The sequence below is a fragment of the Abramis brama genome, assembly GCF_963993115.1.
Source record: "Abramis brama genome assembly, chromosome: 3".
Taxonomy (NCBI): Eukaryota; Metazoa; Chordata; class Actinopteri; order Cypriniformes; family Leuciscidae; genus Abramis; species Abramis brama.
Window position 1 is genome coordinate 53,647,005 of NC_139965.1, and position 21,055 is coordinate 53,668,059.

General features: G+C 41.1%; 1 protein-coding gene across 1 annotated transcript; it reads left to right on the forward strand.

Moving 5' to 3' along the window:
• The first annotated feature begins 1,720 nt into the window (after nt 1-1,720).
• LOC311079764 (uncharacterized protein) lies at nt 1,721-18,711 on the forward strand. The gene is made up of 7 exons (XM_084109413.1): nt 1,721-1,857; nt 15,158-17,153; nt 17,231-17,394; nt 17,565-17,785; nt 17,964-18,093; nt 18,244-18,344; nt 18,438-18,711. The coding sequence occupies exons 2-7, from the start codon at nt 15,182-15,184 to the stop codon at nt 18,574-18,576; spliced, it is 2,727 nt and encodes a 908-aa protein (XP_083965539.1). The 5' UTR covers nt 1,721-1,857; nt 15,158-15,181; the 3' UTR covers nt 18,577-18,711.
• The last annotated feature ends 2,344 nt before the right edge of the window (nt 18,712-21,055 follow it).

The window sequence follows — 21,055 nt, forward strand, 5'->3', positions numbered from 1 at the left end:
TAGTTCATATTAAACTGGGCACACTGTAGCATCAACAGTGTATTATAGGCAAGTTGCCAAACACAATTCAGAGGTTCCTTAAGCAACCTTTTCTTTAAATGTGGGCGTGTAGTCCAGGCAAAGTAGCGTTTACATGAAAAGTAACTTTTTTTGTATTACAAGTTTAATTTGAAATGAATTTGAATATGCACATGAGCGCCACACTTATTGAATATGTCCTAATTTGCATAGGCAGAAACACCATTCATATGTATGACAAATACATCGGCCCAATCTTCATCCAATCATCCTACTGCCAATGTGTGATGGCAATGCTGCTTTTAGACTGGCCTCTAACCTGAAAACTGCCTGGCTTGGTAGTACCTGCCAGCCAGGGGTATACTATAACCCCCGCCGGTAGTCTTCAGGGTCACGGAGGCACACAAGCCTCCCCACCACGACAAGGTAGCAACAGCAGGGGAGGTTTCTTTTTGGTGTTTTTTTATTTTATTTATTTATTTTCTTTAACTAACCTACATATTGCTGTTGCTAGCTTCTCATAACACTGCAAAGCAACTTTACAAATGGTGGAAGTCTGATGTGTGGCCCGCCTGGTCTGAAATACTTGCTAACTACAAAAAGAGAAGCAGTTTTGGTGTCTGGCAAAATTATTTTAAAGAGCTGGAATGTCTGGAAATTGTGTCTATCTGGTTTTTCATCTTCTGTGTGAGAGTGAATCGTTTAGTTGGTAAGAATGACTTCTGCCTGTAATCTCGTAATCTTACCAACAATACCAATCATTTGTAAATCCACCAGGCCAAAATTTAATCTCACCACGTTACTAATGACTAAGACGGCTATTCTGACTTACTTCTGATGTTATCTGTGGGGGAATGTCATTAGGTAAGGCTTGTTTGCAAAAAAAAAATATAAGTCTTATAATATATAAGATATAGGTCAATATAAGTCTTTTTGTGGCAAGTAACCCAGGTAAGTGTGGCAAGTTACTGTTTATGCATAGGTTAACTTACTGAATGGACATGAATGTGTTAGTTATTTGGCCCCTGTTTTTTCTACTTGTGACTTTATGGTTTCTTGGCCATAAGTCAATTAGGCCTAGTGTTGTAACAAAAATGTTACTTTTCTGTGTGAGGTTTGATTGTGATAGGAGTAAAGGAAAAAATAAGTCCATTAGGTGATTAGGGTGTATTTTGGGCATATTTGATTAGTATATTGCTCATTTGCATATTCAAATTCATATTCAAAGAAACTTCTAATACAAAATGTTTTACTTTTCTTGTAGACTTTCATTGTGTAAAGTTTTATTGTGGTAGGAGTAAAGGAAGAAATTAAAGCCTATGCGGGTGTATTTTGGGTAGCCTATATTCGATTAGTGTATAGCTCATTTCCATATTCAAATTCATTTTCAAAGAAACTTGTAATACAAAAAATGTTACTTTTCATGGGTACTTTCATTGTGTAAAGTTTCATTTTGATAGGAGTGAAGGAAAAAAATAGCCCCATTGGGGTGTATTGTTGCCTGCCTTATTGGCACACATCTCGGATTGATGAGAATTTAACATATTTCCTCAACTAGGATTTCTTAGGACTTTTAGTATGTTGTTCTGGACACCTCATAGAAATGATCTAAGCTGAAAAAAATTATTTTACAATTAGTTCTATTTTTGGCTCCAAAAGGAGTTACTTTGCCTGGACTAGTTGGGTGGATGACGTGTACAGTGTATAAGAATGAGGAAGACATGCGGCACTTACCTTTTTTATCCGATATAGGAACTATCAAGGCCAGTATTGGCAGATACCAATACCTATAGTCCTCTTCTGAATAGAAGGTTCGTGTGAGTACTGGGAATGACACAGGTAGGCTAATTATAACCATTTAGCATGATATTTGAAAGCCGTAATTTTAACTTTAATTACTTTTTTTGTTGAGCATTTATCAATAGCAATCACAGATCATTGCCTGTCTTTTAGCAACTTTTAATAAACTTATAACAAACATCACGCAAACACATTATATTAAATGTCACATTTACATTTGTGGCTTTTGTAAAACAATCGACGTCATGATGTGCCTTACAGCAGGCTTGTTTAGACTGCAGTGCAGGAGAAATGTTTCATTTACATTTTCTCTTGTAACACTGCAGTGATACGTATTTTCTTAAAATTAATTGTTTACAGCAAGAATTTATATGAGAATCTTTCTAAGTGAGGACCTCCCATCTATTCTTCAAGATCGGTCCGCCCATCCCCGAGTTTCGTTTCTATGAAAACAAAAACCGCACTAAAAGTTTTTATTTTTTTAATGACCCACCATAATGGACATTTATTTGACACAATTTGCAATATATATTTTTCTTCCTCTTTGTACTCGTGTATTTAAAATATAGGCCTACAAAGATGTAACATTGAAGAAGTCGCAGAACAAACCGTTAGCCTCAGCATAATTGCCTAAGTCATTTTTTAATTAATTATTTCTTAGGCAATTATGCTATGAGGCTAATGAAACGTAAAATGTAAAAACTGCATTGAAAATCCATTTGCAGTAGGCCTACTGTACATCTTTGTCAGGTTTAAGACACAAATTGACTTTACGTTTTGAGTAACCCAACAAAAACAGAACTCTGAACGTCTTTAAAATTGGATGCATTGTCAGCAATGCATAATATTTTTATAGGCTACAAATATAGACAAAGAAAAGTTAATGAAAGTAGCTTTAGGTACTAGTACCTTTTTAAAGATACTAGTACTTATTCATTAGATACTAGTTCTTATTTATTAGATACTAGTACTTATTCCAATAGTGACTAGTTCTTATTTATTAGATACTAGTAGGCTACTTATTCATTAGATACTAGTTCTTATTTATTAGATACTACTTATTCATTAGTTACTTATTATTAGATACTAGTATTCATTAGATACTAGTACCTAAATAGATACTAGTACTTATTCATTAGATACTAGTAGCCTACTTATTCCAATAGTGACTTGTAATTATTATTTTGTTAGTAACAAATTAATTTTTTTGCCATTGACTTCTATGGGGATCTGTCATTCAGATATCAACTATTCAGTTCTGACTAGTATGTATTCAAATTGTGACTAGTACATATTAGATAGTAGTTAATAATTAGGTACTAGTACTTATTTTTTAGATACTAGTACCTATTACTAGTACTAGTATGTATTCAATAAATACTAGTACTAAGTCATTAGATACTAGTACTTATTAAATAGATATATTTGCTGCAGCATGCGTTTTCAGACCATAGACCATAAAAATGGTTCAGACGTGCAAGAGGCATTGTACAAAAGGGATTCATAATTTATGTGAGGATATTTCGTTAAGTGTGGACCCACAATCGAATGTAGCGCCTATCGATTTTTCGGTCCGCCCATCCCATCCCTGAGTTTCATTTTCATGAAAACTATGGCCCGTATTTTAAAATCTATATTATTAGTTGTAACTAAACATTGAAGAGGGGGAGGGAATGCACAAGAAGAGCATGTGATGTGAAGAGGCTAAGCGGGGTACAACATAACTCGGGGATAGTTGTAACACACTTGTTTTAAAGGAGACATATCATGCTTTTAAATTGTTCCTTTTTACATATAAATCATACATTTGTAGTCTATATAAAGCGGAACTGCAATGCATGGGTCTGAATCCTCATTATTATAGCTCCACAGGCCCCTTTTCTACCCCTTTTCTGATGTGTGTCTGAGAGCAACTCGTTTTGGTGCGGTCTCTTTAAATGCAATTGAGACGCTTCATACCCCGCCCCCTCTCCAGGTTGCAGAGGTTCAACTCCACCCCGTTCTGCCATTTTTGTAGTTTGATAGCAGAGATACGATTATCTAGCGGCACAGAAACTTTTATACACACGTTATTAACAAAATGTCAACAACGGAAGACTTGTCCAGCCAGCCTTACATGTTCGAGCCAGAATCGGAGCAGGAGCGAGATGAAAATGAAGACGACGAACCTGCAGAACAACGTCTTCATATGGATGTATCGCAATGGTGTGTACTGTATTTACACATGAAACTTTGGTCTTCCGACCTTTTACCACCGTGTCGATTTATTTTGATTAATATGTGCGAGGGAGAGAGAGCAAGAGAGCGTCTAGTTTGGAGACGGTGAAGTCTTGTTTACACTTTCGCCTGGCTCTGAAGAGAGAGAGTGAGCGCGCAAGACCGGGTCTCTGCTCGTTCTTTCAGTTTAAACATGCGCCACAAGCGCGGCAGTTCATCTACATTAGACGGTGTAATGAAGCGTGTGGGTTACTACATCCAACAACCGAACATTTTAACTTACCCTCTCGTAACTTCTGCATCCTTTAGCTTGGACTACAAAATTGCAGCGAGAAATAAAAATGGCGGATTGCTCGAAGTGTTGGGCCGGAAGTCAATGTCCTTATTTGGCAGTTCCGCTGCAAATACTGTGACGTAATAGTTCAAAAAACGTCATAGATAACAGAAAAATCGGAACAGGTTGAAAAATATGACCAAAACAGAATATAAAGATATCAACGAAGCACCTGAAGAGAATAATTTCATATTTTCTGTACTTCTAAACACTCCAAATATACAACAAAATGCATTTAAGGGCTAAAAAAGTGCATTTGGCATGATATGTCCCCTTTAAATTAGGCGGGTGACCATATTTTATGCATCAACAAATACTTGACTAATGCATTCACAACCTTGCAACTATGTTATTGTAGCCTGGTCCTACCAGACTCTCGTAGCCTAGGCTACATTTCATTTGTACAGAGAGACAGTCTTGCCACCCTCCATTGACAAGCGTTAAAGGACAATTCCGGTGAAAAATGAACCTAGGGGTAATTAACACATGGTTACCGAGTCGATCGTTCTCTGGGATGCGTTTTCATGATAATCGAATGTAAAGAGTTTTATCTCTAAAAACAGATTAGCTTATAATGCTAGTATATGGGGCCATCAATAAGTAAAAGTAAATCGCTAGTTAATACCACTAACAAGGCTCAAAATAGCCTCACACTAACGCATAATGAGGGTCCCTACATGCAAACCGAAGCATTGAGAACTTTGTAAGTGTACAGACAGTTTAAGGAGAACATACTTTATAAAGACAATACATTACGCGTATACAGGCAGGCAGGAGCCATCTTGGAAAACGGTCTCGACTATTCGAGCCACGAATGCCGTGCGTTTACAATTTTCAATGTAAATCATCTGTGAATTTACATTTGGGCTTTTTTTTACGCTGTTCAGGAGACATCTCTCCTCTTGTGCTGTCGTGCTGAGGGTAATGATTGATATTAAGTTTGACCAATGTTTGCGTTACGTACATGACCGACCGACTGACCAATGGTGGCACGCGAGAAGGCGGGACCTAAAGCAATGCAAAAACGGCCACTGTAGAAGGCAAAAGCCGAATCCCGGACATTTTGGACGATCTAGAATTTTTTTTAGTTCCAAAAAGAGGACATGTCTGGGAAAAAGAGGACGTATGGTCACCCTATTTAAAAACTTCCAAACATGCCAGCATGTTGAAACTTAGTGTATTAGTTGCCATATCAACACTATTTAGAAAAGAAATGCGCCTAAATTCAGAAATCTTTGGAAGATATCACTGAGCATTTATTTAACCATGGCAAAATTTTATTTCTTACTTATGTTAATTTTTCATCTCTGTTTTTTTGTGTTTAATTAAAATGAGATAAATCTGGTATTATTTTAATCTGTTATTGAACAGTTGAGATAGTTCTTTAAAGGGCACCTATTATGACTCTTTTCACAAGATGTAAAATAAGTCTCTGATGTCCCCAGAGTATGTATGTGAAGTTTTAGCTCAAAATACCCAACAGATCATTTTTTACAGCATGTTTAAATTGTCATTTTTGGGGGCTCAGAAAACGTGCTGTTTTAGTGTGTGCCCTTTAAATGCAAATTAACTGCTGCTGCCGGCCCAGAGGGCCGAGCCTCACGAGCTCGCGCTCAGAGCCAGGACAATCTCATCTGATAAAATCAAAACAGAAACTCTCAGTAGCGGTGTTCATTTCGACCCGGAGTCGGACAATAATGCCCACAGAGCCAGAGAATATATGCTATATGGAGATAGAACAGGTATAGTTTAGTTTAATTATGGTTATAATTTACTTGTCATCTGCTTTTATCCACTATTAATACAAGCCTGCTGTAGCAGACCTCGTCCGAATGATGACCAAAATATACTGACGAGTTCAGTGAAGTTTATTGTACATCACACAAAAGATGAAGCCTTAGTTTTACTCCAGAGAATCACAGTAAGAGCTGAATAAACACAGTATAAGAAGTGAGCATTAAAGTCTTATCCATAAACTCTGTCTCTCTCCCTTTCATTATCAACAACATACACAGCGAAGTACACAAAACACTTGTTACAACTAGGGTGACCACCTGCTAATAAGCCCAAGGGGGGACAAGGGGTATGTTTCTGAGGGACAATGTGGGACACTGCCTGGCACGGTGGTGCCCCCACCACACGGGCAGACTCACTGATAGTGGTTTACCCATTTCTAGCACATACCACCTTACATGGTATATATTAATAATGCCCTATTCCCCTAAATATGTGTAATTGCTGATGTATGCTCATGAATAGGCCAACCAATGTGTATTTTTTTCTAAATAAAGATTCATAATATTTTGAACATTCAATGAATTGACAGATGGGTAGTTGACAAATGGCCAAGAAAAAGTACTTTTTTTGGAAAACATAACTTTTTAAGAAAAAATACATATATTTATGGAGTATGAAAACTGCAGTTTCAGAAAATAGTAGTGGTCACTCATTTTGTCAATGACTTCACATATTTTTTTCACGTTTTCACTCAACAGTACTGTAAATGTGTCCTATGGTGTGACATTTAAAAAGTACTAAGAAATTATATTAAATAACATAAAAAGTACTTGAGACAGAACATTATTAAAACATTATTTTCTTAAAGTGATATTTATTTTACATGAAAGTACTAATTAGAATCATTTTCACCATGGTTAGATGAACATGATAAACTTTTCCCTACGAATGTCAATAAAATTTTTTCGCCAACCTTACAAAACTGTTTGAAATTGTACCTATTTAAGAGGAGATATTGTTGTAACTCCCCTAATGCCAAACTTGGCTCTGTTTTTTAAAGATATTTTAAAATAAGTATATTTTTCTGTTGTTTTATGTTTGTCACACCATAGGACAAAACGTCACACTAAAGGACAAAGATAGTCATTGCATAAAAAGAGTCAGAATATATAGTGTTTATTGTAACAATAATAAAGGAGGACATTTGTTTTTTTGTTGAAACTTTATATATTCGTTTTAAAAGCTTCTTAAGGAGGTATTGTCCTATGGTGTGACATCTGTGTCCTATGGTGTGACAGGCCAAAGTGTCACACCAACGGACATTTCCTGTGACATTTTCTGTCACACCAAAGGACATTTGAGCTTTTGTGGCAGTTAATAACCATGCTAATACTAGCTGAACTGTTATTAGCAATTGGCATGATACATTTGCATAATATTACATAGTCCTGCTGTCAAAAATAAAAAATGTAATTAAAAAATTAAATTTAGGAGTGTCACACTAAAGGACAAAAAAACTTAACAACTTCAGTGGTCTGAAAACATAGTTAAATATTTGAACAATTCTGAGAGAAATACTTGCCATGTGCACTGCTCATGGGCTTCATAGGGGTCTTCAGTCACATGACCTTGAATGGGGTCTTTCAACTTAATTTAGTTGTCCATGATATTGCCCAACTTAATATCAGCTTATTGCATAACACCAAAGGACATTTTTTTCTGTGACAAACTTTATTAAATTCCTACACTTTTAGAAATGTATGTATAGGAAAAGTGATGGCCACTTAGTGAAATAGACACTTGCACAATTATGCCAGGAGTGTTCATTAAGATGTTTAAACATTATTTTCTTTATTTATAAAAGTTAATATTTATGAAATAATGTTGTCTACCGTCACACCATAGGACGATTTTGAGATTTGGCTCAAAGTTGTAAAAAAAATAAAAATAACTCAGGTATTTAAACAACAAATTCATGTAAAACAAGAAAATGTTTAATCATTTATAGTATTCTAAATGATGAAAATGTGAAATAAATTATTTTTTATCTTCTGTGACGGTGAAAAAGCCACGTCACGTCAACTACCCAGATGCACTTCCACTTACGATTTACTTTAGCTATTTAATTTAATTTATTTTTCATTACAATTTATTCACTTTAAATAAATTATAATATAAAATTATAGGATTAACAGGAATTGTAGTTGCTCAACAGCACAGGAACAGTAAAAAAAAAAAAAAAGTCTTAACTCACAACTCCAGAGGTTCACAGAACGAGAAGGGGGAGGAAGGATGGTGAACTTGCATGTTAGTAAAGGCAGGCGCAGGAAAAAAAAACTGTTCAGTGTTCTGGGGACACCTTTAGGACTCAAACCTTTTCACCAGCATCTGAATCAAATAAGGAAGAAAGATAAGAGACAGAATTAAAGCAACATTCATTTTTATGATAAGCTTCCAAATGGTTTTCCAGTATAGACAGAGGAGTGCAAACCCATCACCATCACAAGGTGACAACAATACAAAAAGGTGCCAAGATACAATCCTATGCAAAACAATGTAAATGTAAATGTAATGTAATGTAATGTTAATGTAAAACGCGTTGCGGCAGCATGCAGACATAGGCGAGACAGCTCGCGCGCCTATTGGCTGCTCTGCGGCAACTGCATCAGCCCTTCGAGCGAGGCCTATCGTGACGTCAGATCCAATGAGGGCGCTTCGCGCCCACTGCGTCACCTCCCGCCGAAACGGGCGTGGCTTAGGCCTATAAATAAGGCTCGGAGGCAGCTGATATCTGATTTTTCATCTCTTCAGCGAAGCTCTCGCATCGCTGGATCCGGAGAGAGAAGCCGCGCCGTCTGAAAAAGCCTCTCAGCGGGACGAGCCATTTTCTGAAGCTTCTACTGCCGTTCCCGCTGCGCTATCCGGCGCCTATATCCTTTCACTCTCTGTTCTGTGTGTGTGTGTTCGCCGGCGCGACACACACTCTCTAAAATAGCTAGCGTCTTTCTAAAGATGCCTTCCTGCGGCTCGTGCAGAGCCCCACTCAGCGACGGGGACCGCCATGTTATCTGCGTTTCCTGCCTGGGTGAAGATCATGCAGCTCTCGCGCTCGCTGACGGCGGCTGCCCTCACTGCGAGCTACTGCCTATGGTGACTCGGAGGACTCACCTGGCAGTTTTCTCTGAGTCTGCACCTCCGCCCACTGTGTTGCAGCGCCGTAAAAAGCGCCGTGCTCAGCGGGTCCCGGAACCTTCTCCAGTCCGCCAAAGCTCGCCGGTTCGCCCGCTTGCTTCACCGGCTTCAATTGAGTCACTTCCTGACGGACAGCGGCCGCGGTCTGCCGCCGCTTCTGTTGATGATGCTGACGAGAAAGCCGTGTCTGGGGAGGATGATACCTGCTCTCTTCTGGCGTCGGGCAGTGAGGATTGGGCGAGCTCTGTGGATCTCGCGCCCTCTGCTCGTGAACCGTCAAGCAAAAGAGCTAGCATCGAGACGGAGCTGATGCGTATACTCGTGCAGGCCACGGCGAGCCTCGGCCTCGAGTGGTCAACGCCTGAGCTGCCCTCTCACAACCGGCTGGATGGATTCTTCCTTCCTGGGGATCGCGCTTCGCCTACGTCCAAACCGGCGCCCTTTCTTCCTGAGTTACACGAAGGCTTGGAACGCCCCCTTTTCGGCTCGAACGCGCTCTTCTGTTTCACTGGCATTCTCCGCTGTTGACGATGCCAAAAACAGAGGATACCATTCGCTCCCGCCGGTCGAAGAGGCGATAGCGACCCACCTTTGCCCGCCCTCTGCTGGACGGCGTGCTAAGCCGGCGCTACCCTCTAAAGCCTGCCGCACGACGTCAACCCTGCTCGGCCGCGCTTTCTCCGCCGCTGGGCAGGCTGCGTCAGCGCTGCACACGATGGCCACCCTGCATATTTTCCAGGCCGATCTCCTCTGTAAGCTGGACGAGAAAGGACCAGAAGCAATTTGCGTGCCAGACTTAAGGAGTGCCACGGACCTCGCTCTCCGCGCTACTAAGTCTGCTGCACAGGCCGTAGGACGGAGCATGGCCTCTCTCACTGTCGCGGAGAGGCACTTATGGCTGACGCTCTCGGCGATGTCTGAGTCTGAGCGCACCGCGTTCCTCGACGCCCCGCTTTCTTCTGCTGGCCTCTTTGGATCTTCCGTCAACGACTTTGTGGAGAGATTCGCTGCGGTGCAGAAACGCTCCAACCCAAGCACTCCAGTTCCGCAGCGGGCCGTGCAAAACCGCCTGCTCGGAGCTCACAGCCACAGCCTCCGCCCCCCGCCGCCTCGTCGCAGCGCCGACGGGCCCAAAGCTCGAGGCCACGCTCTCGCTCGACTAGCCGCCGCCCCGCTCCGCGTGGGCCACGGCCTAGGATTACGGTGAAGCCTGAGGCCCCGAAGTCGTCCTAGCAAGCCTGCGGGCGGACTTCCACCGAAACTCATCGCTCGTTCAGTTCCAAGAAATGTGACTGTTCCAGTGTATTCTGCAGTAAACAAGCCGGAACAGCTGCCCGCTTGCCTGCACACAAATGCCGTTTTTACGGCTACCCAGATAAATCCCATAAAGAGTGTATTTTCTGGTGTTCCGGCCACGGCCGATGGTGCTATGAGTGTAGAAAAAATGCCCACTGCCCAGTGCTCATCCCTACACACAAGCACAGCCCACCACACGGGGCTTGCGCTCATAAAATCGACCCAGATCGATTGCGCATCAAACATAGTAAATGTGCCCACTGCCCAGTGCCCACAAACACTATGTTCTGCATGTCTCACGGTTTCTGTTAAAACGAAACCAGTGTGCATTCACTCTGCTCAGGCAGACAATGCACTCGATGCAGTAAATGTGCCCGCTATCCCGCACCCACATTCACTCACAGACATGACAAGTCCCACGGGACTCGCCCATCCCTCCCTCCCTCGGTTGACCACCGCAGGGGGGTCGAGCTCGGGCAATCTGCCCGCTGTGATCAGCGCGCCCCCCACCTCGAATGTCGCGAGCATGATGCTTATGTTACAGCATACCGAAGCTCCTCTGTCGCCGAGCGACCAGAGCGCGCTTCGCATTCAACCCCTAGCCATCCATGCAGATGCATGGGCAGCGCTTCCCGGGGTTTCGGAGTGGGTGCTAGACATTATAAAGAGAGGCTATTCGCTACAGTTCTGTCGACGCCCTCGCCGCTATACGGCGCGCGTCGAAACCACGGTGAAAACAGAAGTAGCACACCTACTTCGAGCCGAAATATCGAAACTGTTGAGCAAAGGGGCAATAGAGCCTTTATCTCAAGCTCAGAGCGAAGGGGGGCTGTACAGCAGATACTTCCTGGTACCGAAGAAAGACGGGGGTCTCAGGCCCATACTAGATCTAAGACATCTGAACAAAGCATTGGCGAAATGCCGGTTCAAAATGCTCACAACCAGAAAGATCCTCGCGCAAATTCGCCGAGGAGACTGGTTTATGTCAATAGATCTGAAGGACGCGTATTTTCAAATACAGATAGCGTCACGTCACGGGCGATTCTTGAGATTCGCCTTCGAAGGCCAGGCATATCAGTATACAGTCCTACCGTTCGGCTTGTCCCTAGCACCCCGTACATTCACGATGTGCATGGACGCAGCGCTCGCGCCCCTCAGACTCCGGGGCATTCGAGTATTGAACTACTTGGACGATTGGCTGATTCTAGCTCAATCGCACTCAGAGCTCATAGAGCACAGGACCGTTTTACTCGAACACCTCGAGAATCTAAGGCTCAGAGTCAATTGGGCGAAGAGTTCTCTGATCCCCAGTCAGATAATATCCTTTCTGGGCACGGAACTGGACTCGATGTCTATGATAGCGCGACTGTCACCACAGCGCGCACTGGACATTCAGCGCGCAGCGAGCTCTTTCCGCTGTGGCGCGACTGTCCCGCTCAGGAAATTCCGGAAGATGCTGGGTCTCATAGCCTCAGCATCATCAGTTCTCCAGCTGGGCTTGCTCCGTATGCGCCCGCTGCAGTTCTGGTTGAAAGCGCGAGTACCGCGCCGAGCATGGACGTCTGGTCTGCTTCATCTCAAGGTCAATCAGACATGCATCACAGCTCTGAAACCTTGGAAAGCAAACGACTGGTACCAATCAGGTGTAAGCCTGGGGATTTCCTCGAGGGTGAAAGTAGTGTCTACGGACACATCCACCTCGGGATGGGGAGCGCTGCTCGAGGGCAGACTGTTCTTCGGCCAGTGGTCAGAACGGGAAAAGCTTCAGCATATAAACTGCCTGGAGATGTTGGCAGTGGACAATGCGCTGACGCGTTTTCGTCCCCTGATAAGGGGTCACCACGTTTTAGTCCGCTCGGACAACATGTCGGTGGTGTCCTACATAAATCGCCAGGGCGGTCTCAGATCCCAAAATCTACACAGGTTGGCGGAACGCCTTCTGGTGTGGGCTCAGCGCAACCTGCGCTCGCTGAAAGCAGTGCACGTGCCTGGGCTCCAGAATTTGGGACCAGACAGACTGTCCAGGAGCAACGTTCCGGCAGGCGAATGGTCTCTACACCCGCACACAGTCGAACTGCTGTGGGAGAAGTTTGGCAGAGCGAAAGTGGACCTGTTCGCGTCTCCCGAAAACGCTCACTGTCCAGAATTTTTCTCCAAAAGCAGGAACGCGCTGGCTCAAGTGTGGCCGCGCTGCCCGCTCTATGCTTTTCCCCCCGTCTCTCTCCTTCCCCAGGTGATAAAACGGATCAGGGAAGAGGGATGCTCAGTGCTGCTCGTAGCGCCGCTCTGGAAGAACCAACTGTGGTTCCCAGTTCTGATGCAGCTAGCAGACACTGCCCCGTGGCCAGTGCCAGTGAGGAGGGACCTCCTCTCTCAGGCCAAGGGCTCGATTTGGCATCCTCACCCGGAGCTGTGGTCCCTTCATGTATGGACCATCAATGGGTACCCGCTGACCTCCCAGAGGGAGTGTTAAACACTATCACTCAGGCTAGAGCCCCGTCTACTCGACGGCTCTATTCCTCGAAATGGTCAGTGTTTTCCGGCTGGTGCACAGCTCGGGGCATTTCACCCCCAGACTGCGGGGTGACGGAGGTTCTCTCCTTCCTACAGGAGCTGCTGGATAAGGGCAGGACCCCTTCCACGCTCAAAGTTTATGTGGCGGCTATAGCAGCGTTTTCTAAAACAACGCTTGGTCAGTCAATAGGAAGGAACGATTTAGTCATCCGCTTCCTTAGGGGAGCTAGGAGGCTGATTTCTCCCAGACCTCCCTCATGCCCTGTATGGGACCTTTCTACGGTGTTGGAGGCCATGAAAGGTGACCCATTCGAGCCTATCCAAACGATTGATTTTAAACACTTGTCTTTCAAAACAGTGTTTCTTCTGGCTCTCGCTTCAGTGAAGCGCATAGGTGACTTACATGCGCTCTCCGTGAGCGCGACGTGCATGGAATTTGGGCCAAATGACTCGAGAGTCATACTCAAACCTAGGCACGGTTATGTTCCAAAATCCCTCAACACACCGTTTAGGGCTCAGGTCATTTCCCTGTCAGCCCTGCCGGTCTCTGACGAGGAGGGAGACGCAAGCTTTCTTTGTCCAGTCAGGGCGCTAAGAGCTTATGTGTCTCGCTCGTCTGCCTTCAGACAGACAGAGAAGCTATTTGTTTCGTTCAGCGGGCGTTCCAAGGGACTGGCTGCATCGAAACAGAGCCTATCCAGGTGGATAGTTGATGCTATAGCGCTAGCATACACTACCAAGGGCTTGCAGTGCCCGTTGGGTGTCAGAGCGCACTCCACGAGGGGCATGGCCTCATCGTGGGCTTGGTCCAGTGGGATTGCCTTGCAAGACATATGTATGGCGGTAGGCTGGGCCTCCCCGTCTACATTCATAAGGTTTTATAACCTAGAGGTTCCCGCCTTACAGGCCAGGCTGTTGTCGGTCTAGACGAATCAGTGTTGTCTGCTTCGGGGGCTATCGATTCAGAATGCTGAGACCACTGGGCGCTGCCCACTGATCGACCATAAATTGTTGTGGGCAAATTGCATAAGACCCGCATTTTTCCTCATCAGTTCAGGCCGAGTCCCGCCCTGTCCCTTTTCTAGAGAGAACCGAGGTTACGTTAGTAACCGAGTACGTTTTCCAGTGTGTTTGTTGTCAAACTCAAAAATTTGTTTATTTTTAATTATTAAAAAATGCCATTATTTTATTGAAAAAAGTTAATAATTGTATTTTATCAAGAAAATATTTTAGTTTGTCTTGTATATATATTTTGATTAGATCAGATAACATTCTAAGCTGTCATAATAATGTTACAATGTGCCCCTCACATGATACAATGTACCCCACCTATGGGGCATGTTGTCACATTTCACTTCCATTCTTTCGGGGTATATCAAGAAAAAAGTACACACTGTACACACTGTATTAATGAAACAAAACCACATAATTGTACTAGACATGTGGGAAAATAATGTGGGGAAAAAAAGTACTCTGAACCCTAAGTAGGTTTACACAAACTGAGGAAGTCAAAAAGCATTAGGTTGTGCCCTGCTCTCCCTAAATAAAGTTTTTAATATATAGCATTTCTCTAACAAGTGGCTACACAAAGTGCAATATCCTAAACAGACTGTAAAACATGAAAAATTAATAATGTTCTTAAAGCAAGAACATTTTTAACACCAGTAAAAAAGTAGCCTAATACATCAGTATACTCATATAGCATTATTTCAGGAGCTCGTGTTTTCACAAGGACAGTTTCATGTTTATGAATATTTAGTTGGAATGTTTTACTTTGTAAGTGTTTATATATTTTCAAAATGTTATTTGATCAAAATGATTTAATCACATTTTTTTTTCATTGACGAGTAAAATTTACTGAGATTAATGCATATGACATGACAGCATATTGACAGAATTTATAGATTTTCATCTAAATACAAACTGACTAAAAAACTTTGTAAAGATTAACACATAAAGAAGAAAGTAATTCGATTAGAATGTAAAGAAGAAAATAAGTAATAATGCTACTCAGTGCCTGAATTTCAAGTGTTTAACATCTTTTGACAGATTGTAATGAGTATTTGAAGATCAATGGAAGTCCAGTTCCAAGTAGTTTCGGTTCCAGTTCCAGTTCCAGTAGGACCTAGAAAAACAGAACCCATAATAAAATGCATCATAGACAACAAGGCAGAGAGACTTCGGAAATTATTAAAAGGCAGAGATATTAATGGTTTGTACTCTTCTGAAGACTGGAATGATGATGTTACACCATTGACAGCAGCAGTTATATGCAGAAATGAAGAAATCTGCTCTTATCTACTTGAAGAGTCGGCTGATCCTAACAAACCCTCAACAAATGGGCGAACACCTCTACATTATGCTGGTTTAATACCTGGAGTTCCATTGAGATTTGTGGAAAGATTACTTGCAGCAAAAGCTGACCCAGATGGACACGGATTACAAATTTTTACTCCATTTCAGTGTGCTGTTGATCATGACCGTGAAGACATTGTGAAAGCACTTCTAAAGGCTGGAGCTTCACCTTTAAGGAACTATGGGGTGAATCCAGATCTTGATAAAAAGGTGGAAAGATTTATATTTCAACTATCTTCACAGGGTGAATTTTCTGAGAAAGTACTTTCTTTTTCTTTTCATTGTGCTGTACAAACGAAAAGCCAGATAGAAGTTTACAGAGTCTTTAAGGAGCATTTCTTTCAAGAGGATCCTTTTGATCATTTGATTTATTTTGAGCTCTACTATGGTGTAGTTGGTCCAAGTGCAGAGCAGTATCGTCAGACCGCCATCAAGTGGTTAAAAGACACAAAGAGTGCAGACAGATACATTGAGGGACTCATCAAGCGCTTCCCACAAATCCTTCAGGAAAACTGTCCGATTGCACTGAACTGCTTAAATGCTGCTTTGTGTGTCAGTGAAAGCATCTCTCCTCAGGTATTCAGTGAGCTTGTGTCAGTTCTTACAAACAGTCTTCAGCATTTTGGAAATGCACAAGAAGAAATAATTGATATAAATATGAATATGATACTCATAGTACTCAATGTCATGATGCAGAAGACGTCTGAGCAGAAACTGAATAGGAACCATTCTGTCTATGAGAAGTTATGCAAAAGTCTATTGCCTCTCACACGTCCTGATTATTCAAGTCTAATTGGAATGTTGACATATGGACTGTTCGCCAATATAAATGTCTATGCTCCTGAAGTTGTTGCATTATGTGAATTGTCTCCCATCCCAGAGATGATACTTATAAAAGCAGAGACAGAGATGGATGAAGTCATGAAAAAAAAGCTGCAAAAGTTTGATGAATCACTGAGACATCCAGCAGGTTCAAGTGCAGTGGATAGTTTATGTGAGGAGACTGCTGCTCTATCAACAAGCAGAAAGAAGAAAAAGAAGAAAAAAATCCAGCAAGAAGTGGGATCACAAGAAGGTGAGCTGCAAGATAAAGAGGAACCGTATCCAAACACTGTAGTGAAATCCATTGAGGAATCAAACTCAAGTTTGCAGACGTTCACACCGCCTGCTAAGAACTCAAATATCTCAAAAAGGTGGGTTCAGATCAGCCGTCGTTGGAGGCCTAAGCTTGAGAAGCTAGCTAACATGGATATTAGCAATAAAAATAGGCTGAGAAACCTTACTCTTGTTCGTAGTGATGAATTTCAGATCGCTAAAGGAAGTGATGGAACAGAAGTTTTCCTTGGACTGAGGGATGACGGCACAGAAGTGGCTGTGAAACGAATGACTAAGTCTAATTACCAAGTTCTCAGGAATGAGGAGGAATTTCTACGACTTCCACAACTTGATAGTCCCTCTATTGTGCGATATGTGGACTTTGCAGAAGATGAGGATTTTGGATACCTTGTACTTCAGCTTTGTGAGTACACACTGGATGAATATATCCAAGATCATTTATCAGATGATAACACTGAGAGAAGTTTGGTTCTGAAGAAGCTGGTGAAGGAAGTTCTCTGCAGCTTACAGGTTTTACACCAACCACAGACAAAAGTGCTTCATCGAGACATCAAACCCCAGAATGTTCTGATTGGTAGGAGTTAAACCTGAGAAATTAAAATCATCTGATTTTATTTTCTTCCATTAATTTAAAACTTCTGTTTGTAATAGACATAAATGGAAAAGCTAGATTGGCTGATTTTGGCATTAGTCGTCGATTGAACCTAAGCCAAACAACTTTACGAACAGGCATTGCTGGAACTAGATGCTGGAAGGCAAAGGAGACCTTAGATGAGGAAGTCAACATTGGGTACAAGAGGAGCTCCGACATTCAGGTGGTCTCTCCTTTCTTTTAAGTCAACAATATAGTTTTTATTAGAATTTAAATAATTAAAAATATATTATTAGAAATTAAATTATTGACTTAAATACACAATTACAAATACAATTAATTTAAATTGTATTTGATGAAAATTCTAAACTTAACACTGTAACTTGTTTGAAGGTTGCTGGTATGTTAGTGTACTACATTCTCTCTAGAGGACACCATCCATTTGGTAAAGGTCCATTTTGTGAAGTCAACATCCTACAAGGAAGATACTCACTGGAACATCTGGATGATGATGTAGCGAAGGATCTCGTTGAGGGGATGATCAATGAAACTCCAGAGGAGAGACCAACAGTGGAGCAAACCCTTGCACACCCCTTCTTCTGGACTGATGAAAGGTAGAATATTCCGTTGATTTGGCAATGACATTTATCAGTCTAAACAAGCCAGAAAGGTTCAGTACTACTTATAGTACTTGCTTAATATGATTTTATATTAAATGAAGAGGAAATTTCATCCACTGTAGATACTTTTTTATCATCTGAAGAGATTGTGCTGTTTTTGAAATCCGGTCAGGAGAGTGGAGTATTTGAAAAAAGTGGGGAACCAGAATAAGACCGAAAACTGTCGTAATGTTGATGAGGAGCTCCTTCATGCCATTGAAAAATACACTGAGGGGAAAAGCTTTTCTGAATGGAAAACTAAAGTGAGTCTAACTTAACTTTTAGTAACAACTTTTTTTTCAAGATTTTCCTTGTTACAAATCATTTGAATGTAGTTCATGGCCTGCTTTACTTTACATAAAGTAAAGCAAAAGTAATAAAATTAGTAATAAAGTAAATATTTCTTTTGTCAGTTGCCGTCTGAGCTTGTCCAGAAACTGGATGGTAAGAAGAAAGTCTATCCTGAGAACACACTGGGCCTGCTGCGTTTTATACGCAACCTTCACGAGCATTAGTGAGTTACATGTGACGTGAGGCACGTTTGTTAAATAATTTAGTAGTATTGTTTGTCAGACTATGTTTTTTGGTGTCCTTTTTCTCTACATAGTCCAGAGGACGCAGAGAGCATCAACCTGATGGATTCATTCCCTGATCTCTTTGGGAGTGTGTTCAGGTTTGCAAAGGAGAGAGGATGGAACTCCAGGGCGAGTCTGAAAAAGTTCTTCAGCTCAGTTCCACAGATTTGATTGTTGTTATTTTTACATACGTACATTGATTTTGCATCATCAATGTATTTCATGAATGAGTTTAAATAAAGACAGATGTAAGATGAGCTACTGTAAGATCTATTGTTGTACGGGAAATGAGGCCCTGACAACTGACCTTCTCATTACATTATAAAAACCTGTGACTGTAACCAGGAAAAGTTCCATAGTGTTGGTTTAATATTAATTTCAGCATTTACTGAAAATCAGGCGCCCTATTATTAAAATCAAAAGTAGTATTTGTTAACATTAGTTAATGCACTGACTGTGACAACATGAACAGACAATTAACAGTTGTATTATTATTAACTACAATTAACAAATAGAGTAACAAATGTGTTGCTCATGGTTAGTTCATGTTAGTTAATACATGAATAATAAACAAATCATTTCATAGTAACACTTTACAATAAGGTTCAAAGATATAAATTCCTTACAATTTAGAGTTGGACATGAACTTAAGATTTCATTTCACTAGATATATTTTCCCAAGCTAATAACACTTGCTATGGCTTTGGATAAAAACAAATTACATTGTCAGACTCAGAATGCGGCTGAAATCGAGTTATACTTTTATTATAGTTAAGCATAACTCGCATGCTGCCGCAACTTTTACAGTAGCATGGTAGGATAAATATTAGCTCGAAACTCGTGCCGATAATACACGATAAAACACAATAATATATATTTTTAATTATGTACAAGGCTGTGAGCAGACATTATCGAGTATGTCACTCACTTTGCAAAAAACAAACATAAACACTATAAGAATGAAGTTATAATGCCCCTAAAATTACAGATATAGTGGCAATGCCCCTGCATGAGCGTTTGTCTTATATAATATCTATAGTTAAGCACTCAAGCAAGAGTGCTTGTCAGGGTTATGTTTGTTTTTAGTTTGGTTTTTGATCTGTTTCCTTGTTGTGTTCATGTCTGAGTTTCACGTTCCTTTGTTCAGTTTCCCACCTTATTTCAGTTTCCATGGTTACCATCATTAGTTCATTGGTTTCAGCTGTGTGTCATTTATTAGCTCGTTTCAGTTTTTTATTTAAGCCTCACCCTTGCCTTCACTCTTTGTCCAGTCTCTGTAATGTTGAGATGTGTTTGCACTGCCTGTCTGCTTTTTGAGTTTGAATTAAACCTTTTAGTGTTTTTCAAGAACCTGAGTCTTCTATCTTCACCTTCCTTGCATACATCATTACAGTGCTGTTTTTTTCCACATGTGATATTCATTTTATACAGATCAATAAACAACAAGTTAATATTGTGAATTACAATTTGTCACTCGAGGGAGACTCGAACTCAGGTGCTGTTCTTGCTACACGCCACTCTCCCACTTTACTAGATCGAGTTCTTTTATAATTTTGTCTGACCAAACCAGATAGTGTTAGGAAGATTTTAATATGAAAAGTTTTTTTCTCTCCGTAATAATTGCACTAAATTATCCGGTTAAATAGACAGCTCTAATATTTACACACGTGAATCGACTTTCTCCTGCCCCAGTCTGCTGTAGGCTACTTTCTGCATGTCTTGATTGACAGATCAGCGGTCAGTATTCCATTCGCCACATATACCTACCTTTTCCGTTTTGTCTGATTTGTCGTTGTGTTTTCTGAGTTGTTAATTTGTTTTCATATTTGTCGTTGTGTTTTCTGATTTGTTATTTTGTTTTCAGATTTGTCGTTGTGTTCTCTGATTTGTTATTTTGTTTATGGAAACGTTATTGTGTTTTCTAACTTGTTAATTTGTTTTTAGTCTTTCCATTGCGTTTATAAATTTGTTGTTTTGTTTTTGGAACTGTGGTTTGTTTTGCACTTCTCGGCGTACCGGAAACAGAAATGATTAGTTCACCGCTTGAGTCTTCGGGTCTGAGTCGTTTATTCTGTTGTCGCGTCACCGCTTCCCGGCTCAGTATCTTACAACAAATATAACATTACATTAGTATTATTGACTATATGTTGTATTTTATTTTTGGTATCTTTGCTTTATCTAATGATTTTCCCCATCATACGGATACAGTTTAAAGCTTTAACCATCTCTTTATTACCACATTCAATGTTATGGAAAAGAACCATCATGACAGAAATTCACAAATTTATAAATGGTAAGAAATAAAAAAGCTACCATTCGAGATCAGAAATGCATCACATAACTGTAAGAATAATAATAATAATTAAAGCTGCAAGCAGCATTTATCGGGGTTCAAGCAGTTAAGGCCTTTAAGGCATTTAAGCACAAAAGCATCAAAAGTCATTAAGATTTATTTAGCAAGCATGTAACCACTGACATAATAGATGGAAAAGACCATTTACAGCCAATACAGGCAAATTGCCATGGGATATATATGGTTTTAAAGCTTTTTAACAGTTATAGCGCCACCTATGGTCCGATCTCCATAAAATTGTTTATTGTGACCTCAAATTGAACCCATACACATGTGTACTGATTTTGGTGAAGATAT

Bases quoted from the DNA above. Each gene is read 5' to 3' on its own strand.
- LOC311079764 (XM_084109413.1), top strand. From the start codon at position 15,182: ATGGAAGTCCAGTTCCAAGTAGTTTCGGTTCCAGTTCCAGTTCCAGTA. The intron at 17,154-17,230 runs GTAGGAGTTAAA...TGTTTGTAATAG, and splicing joins ACCCCAGAATGTTCTGATTG to ACATAAATGGAAAAGCTAGA. The intron at 18,345-18,437 runs GTGAGTTACATG...TTCTCTACATAG, and splicing joins CGCAACCTTCACGAGCATTA to TCCAGAGGACGCAGAGAGCA.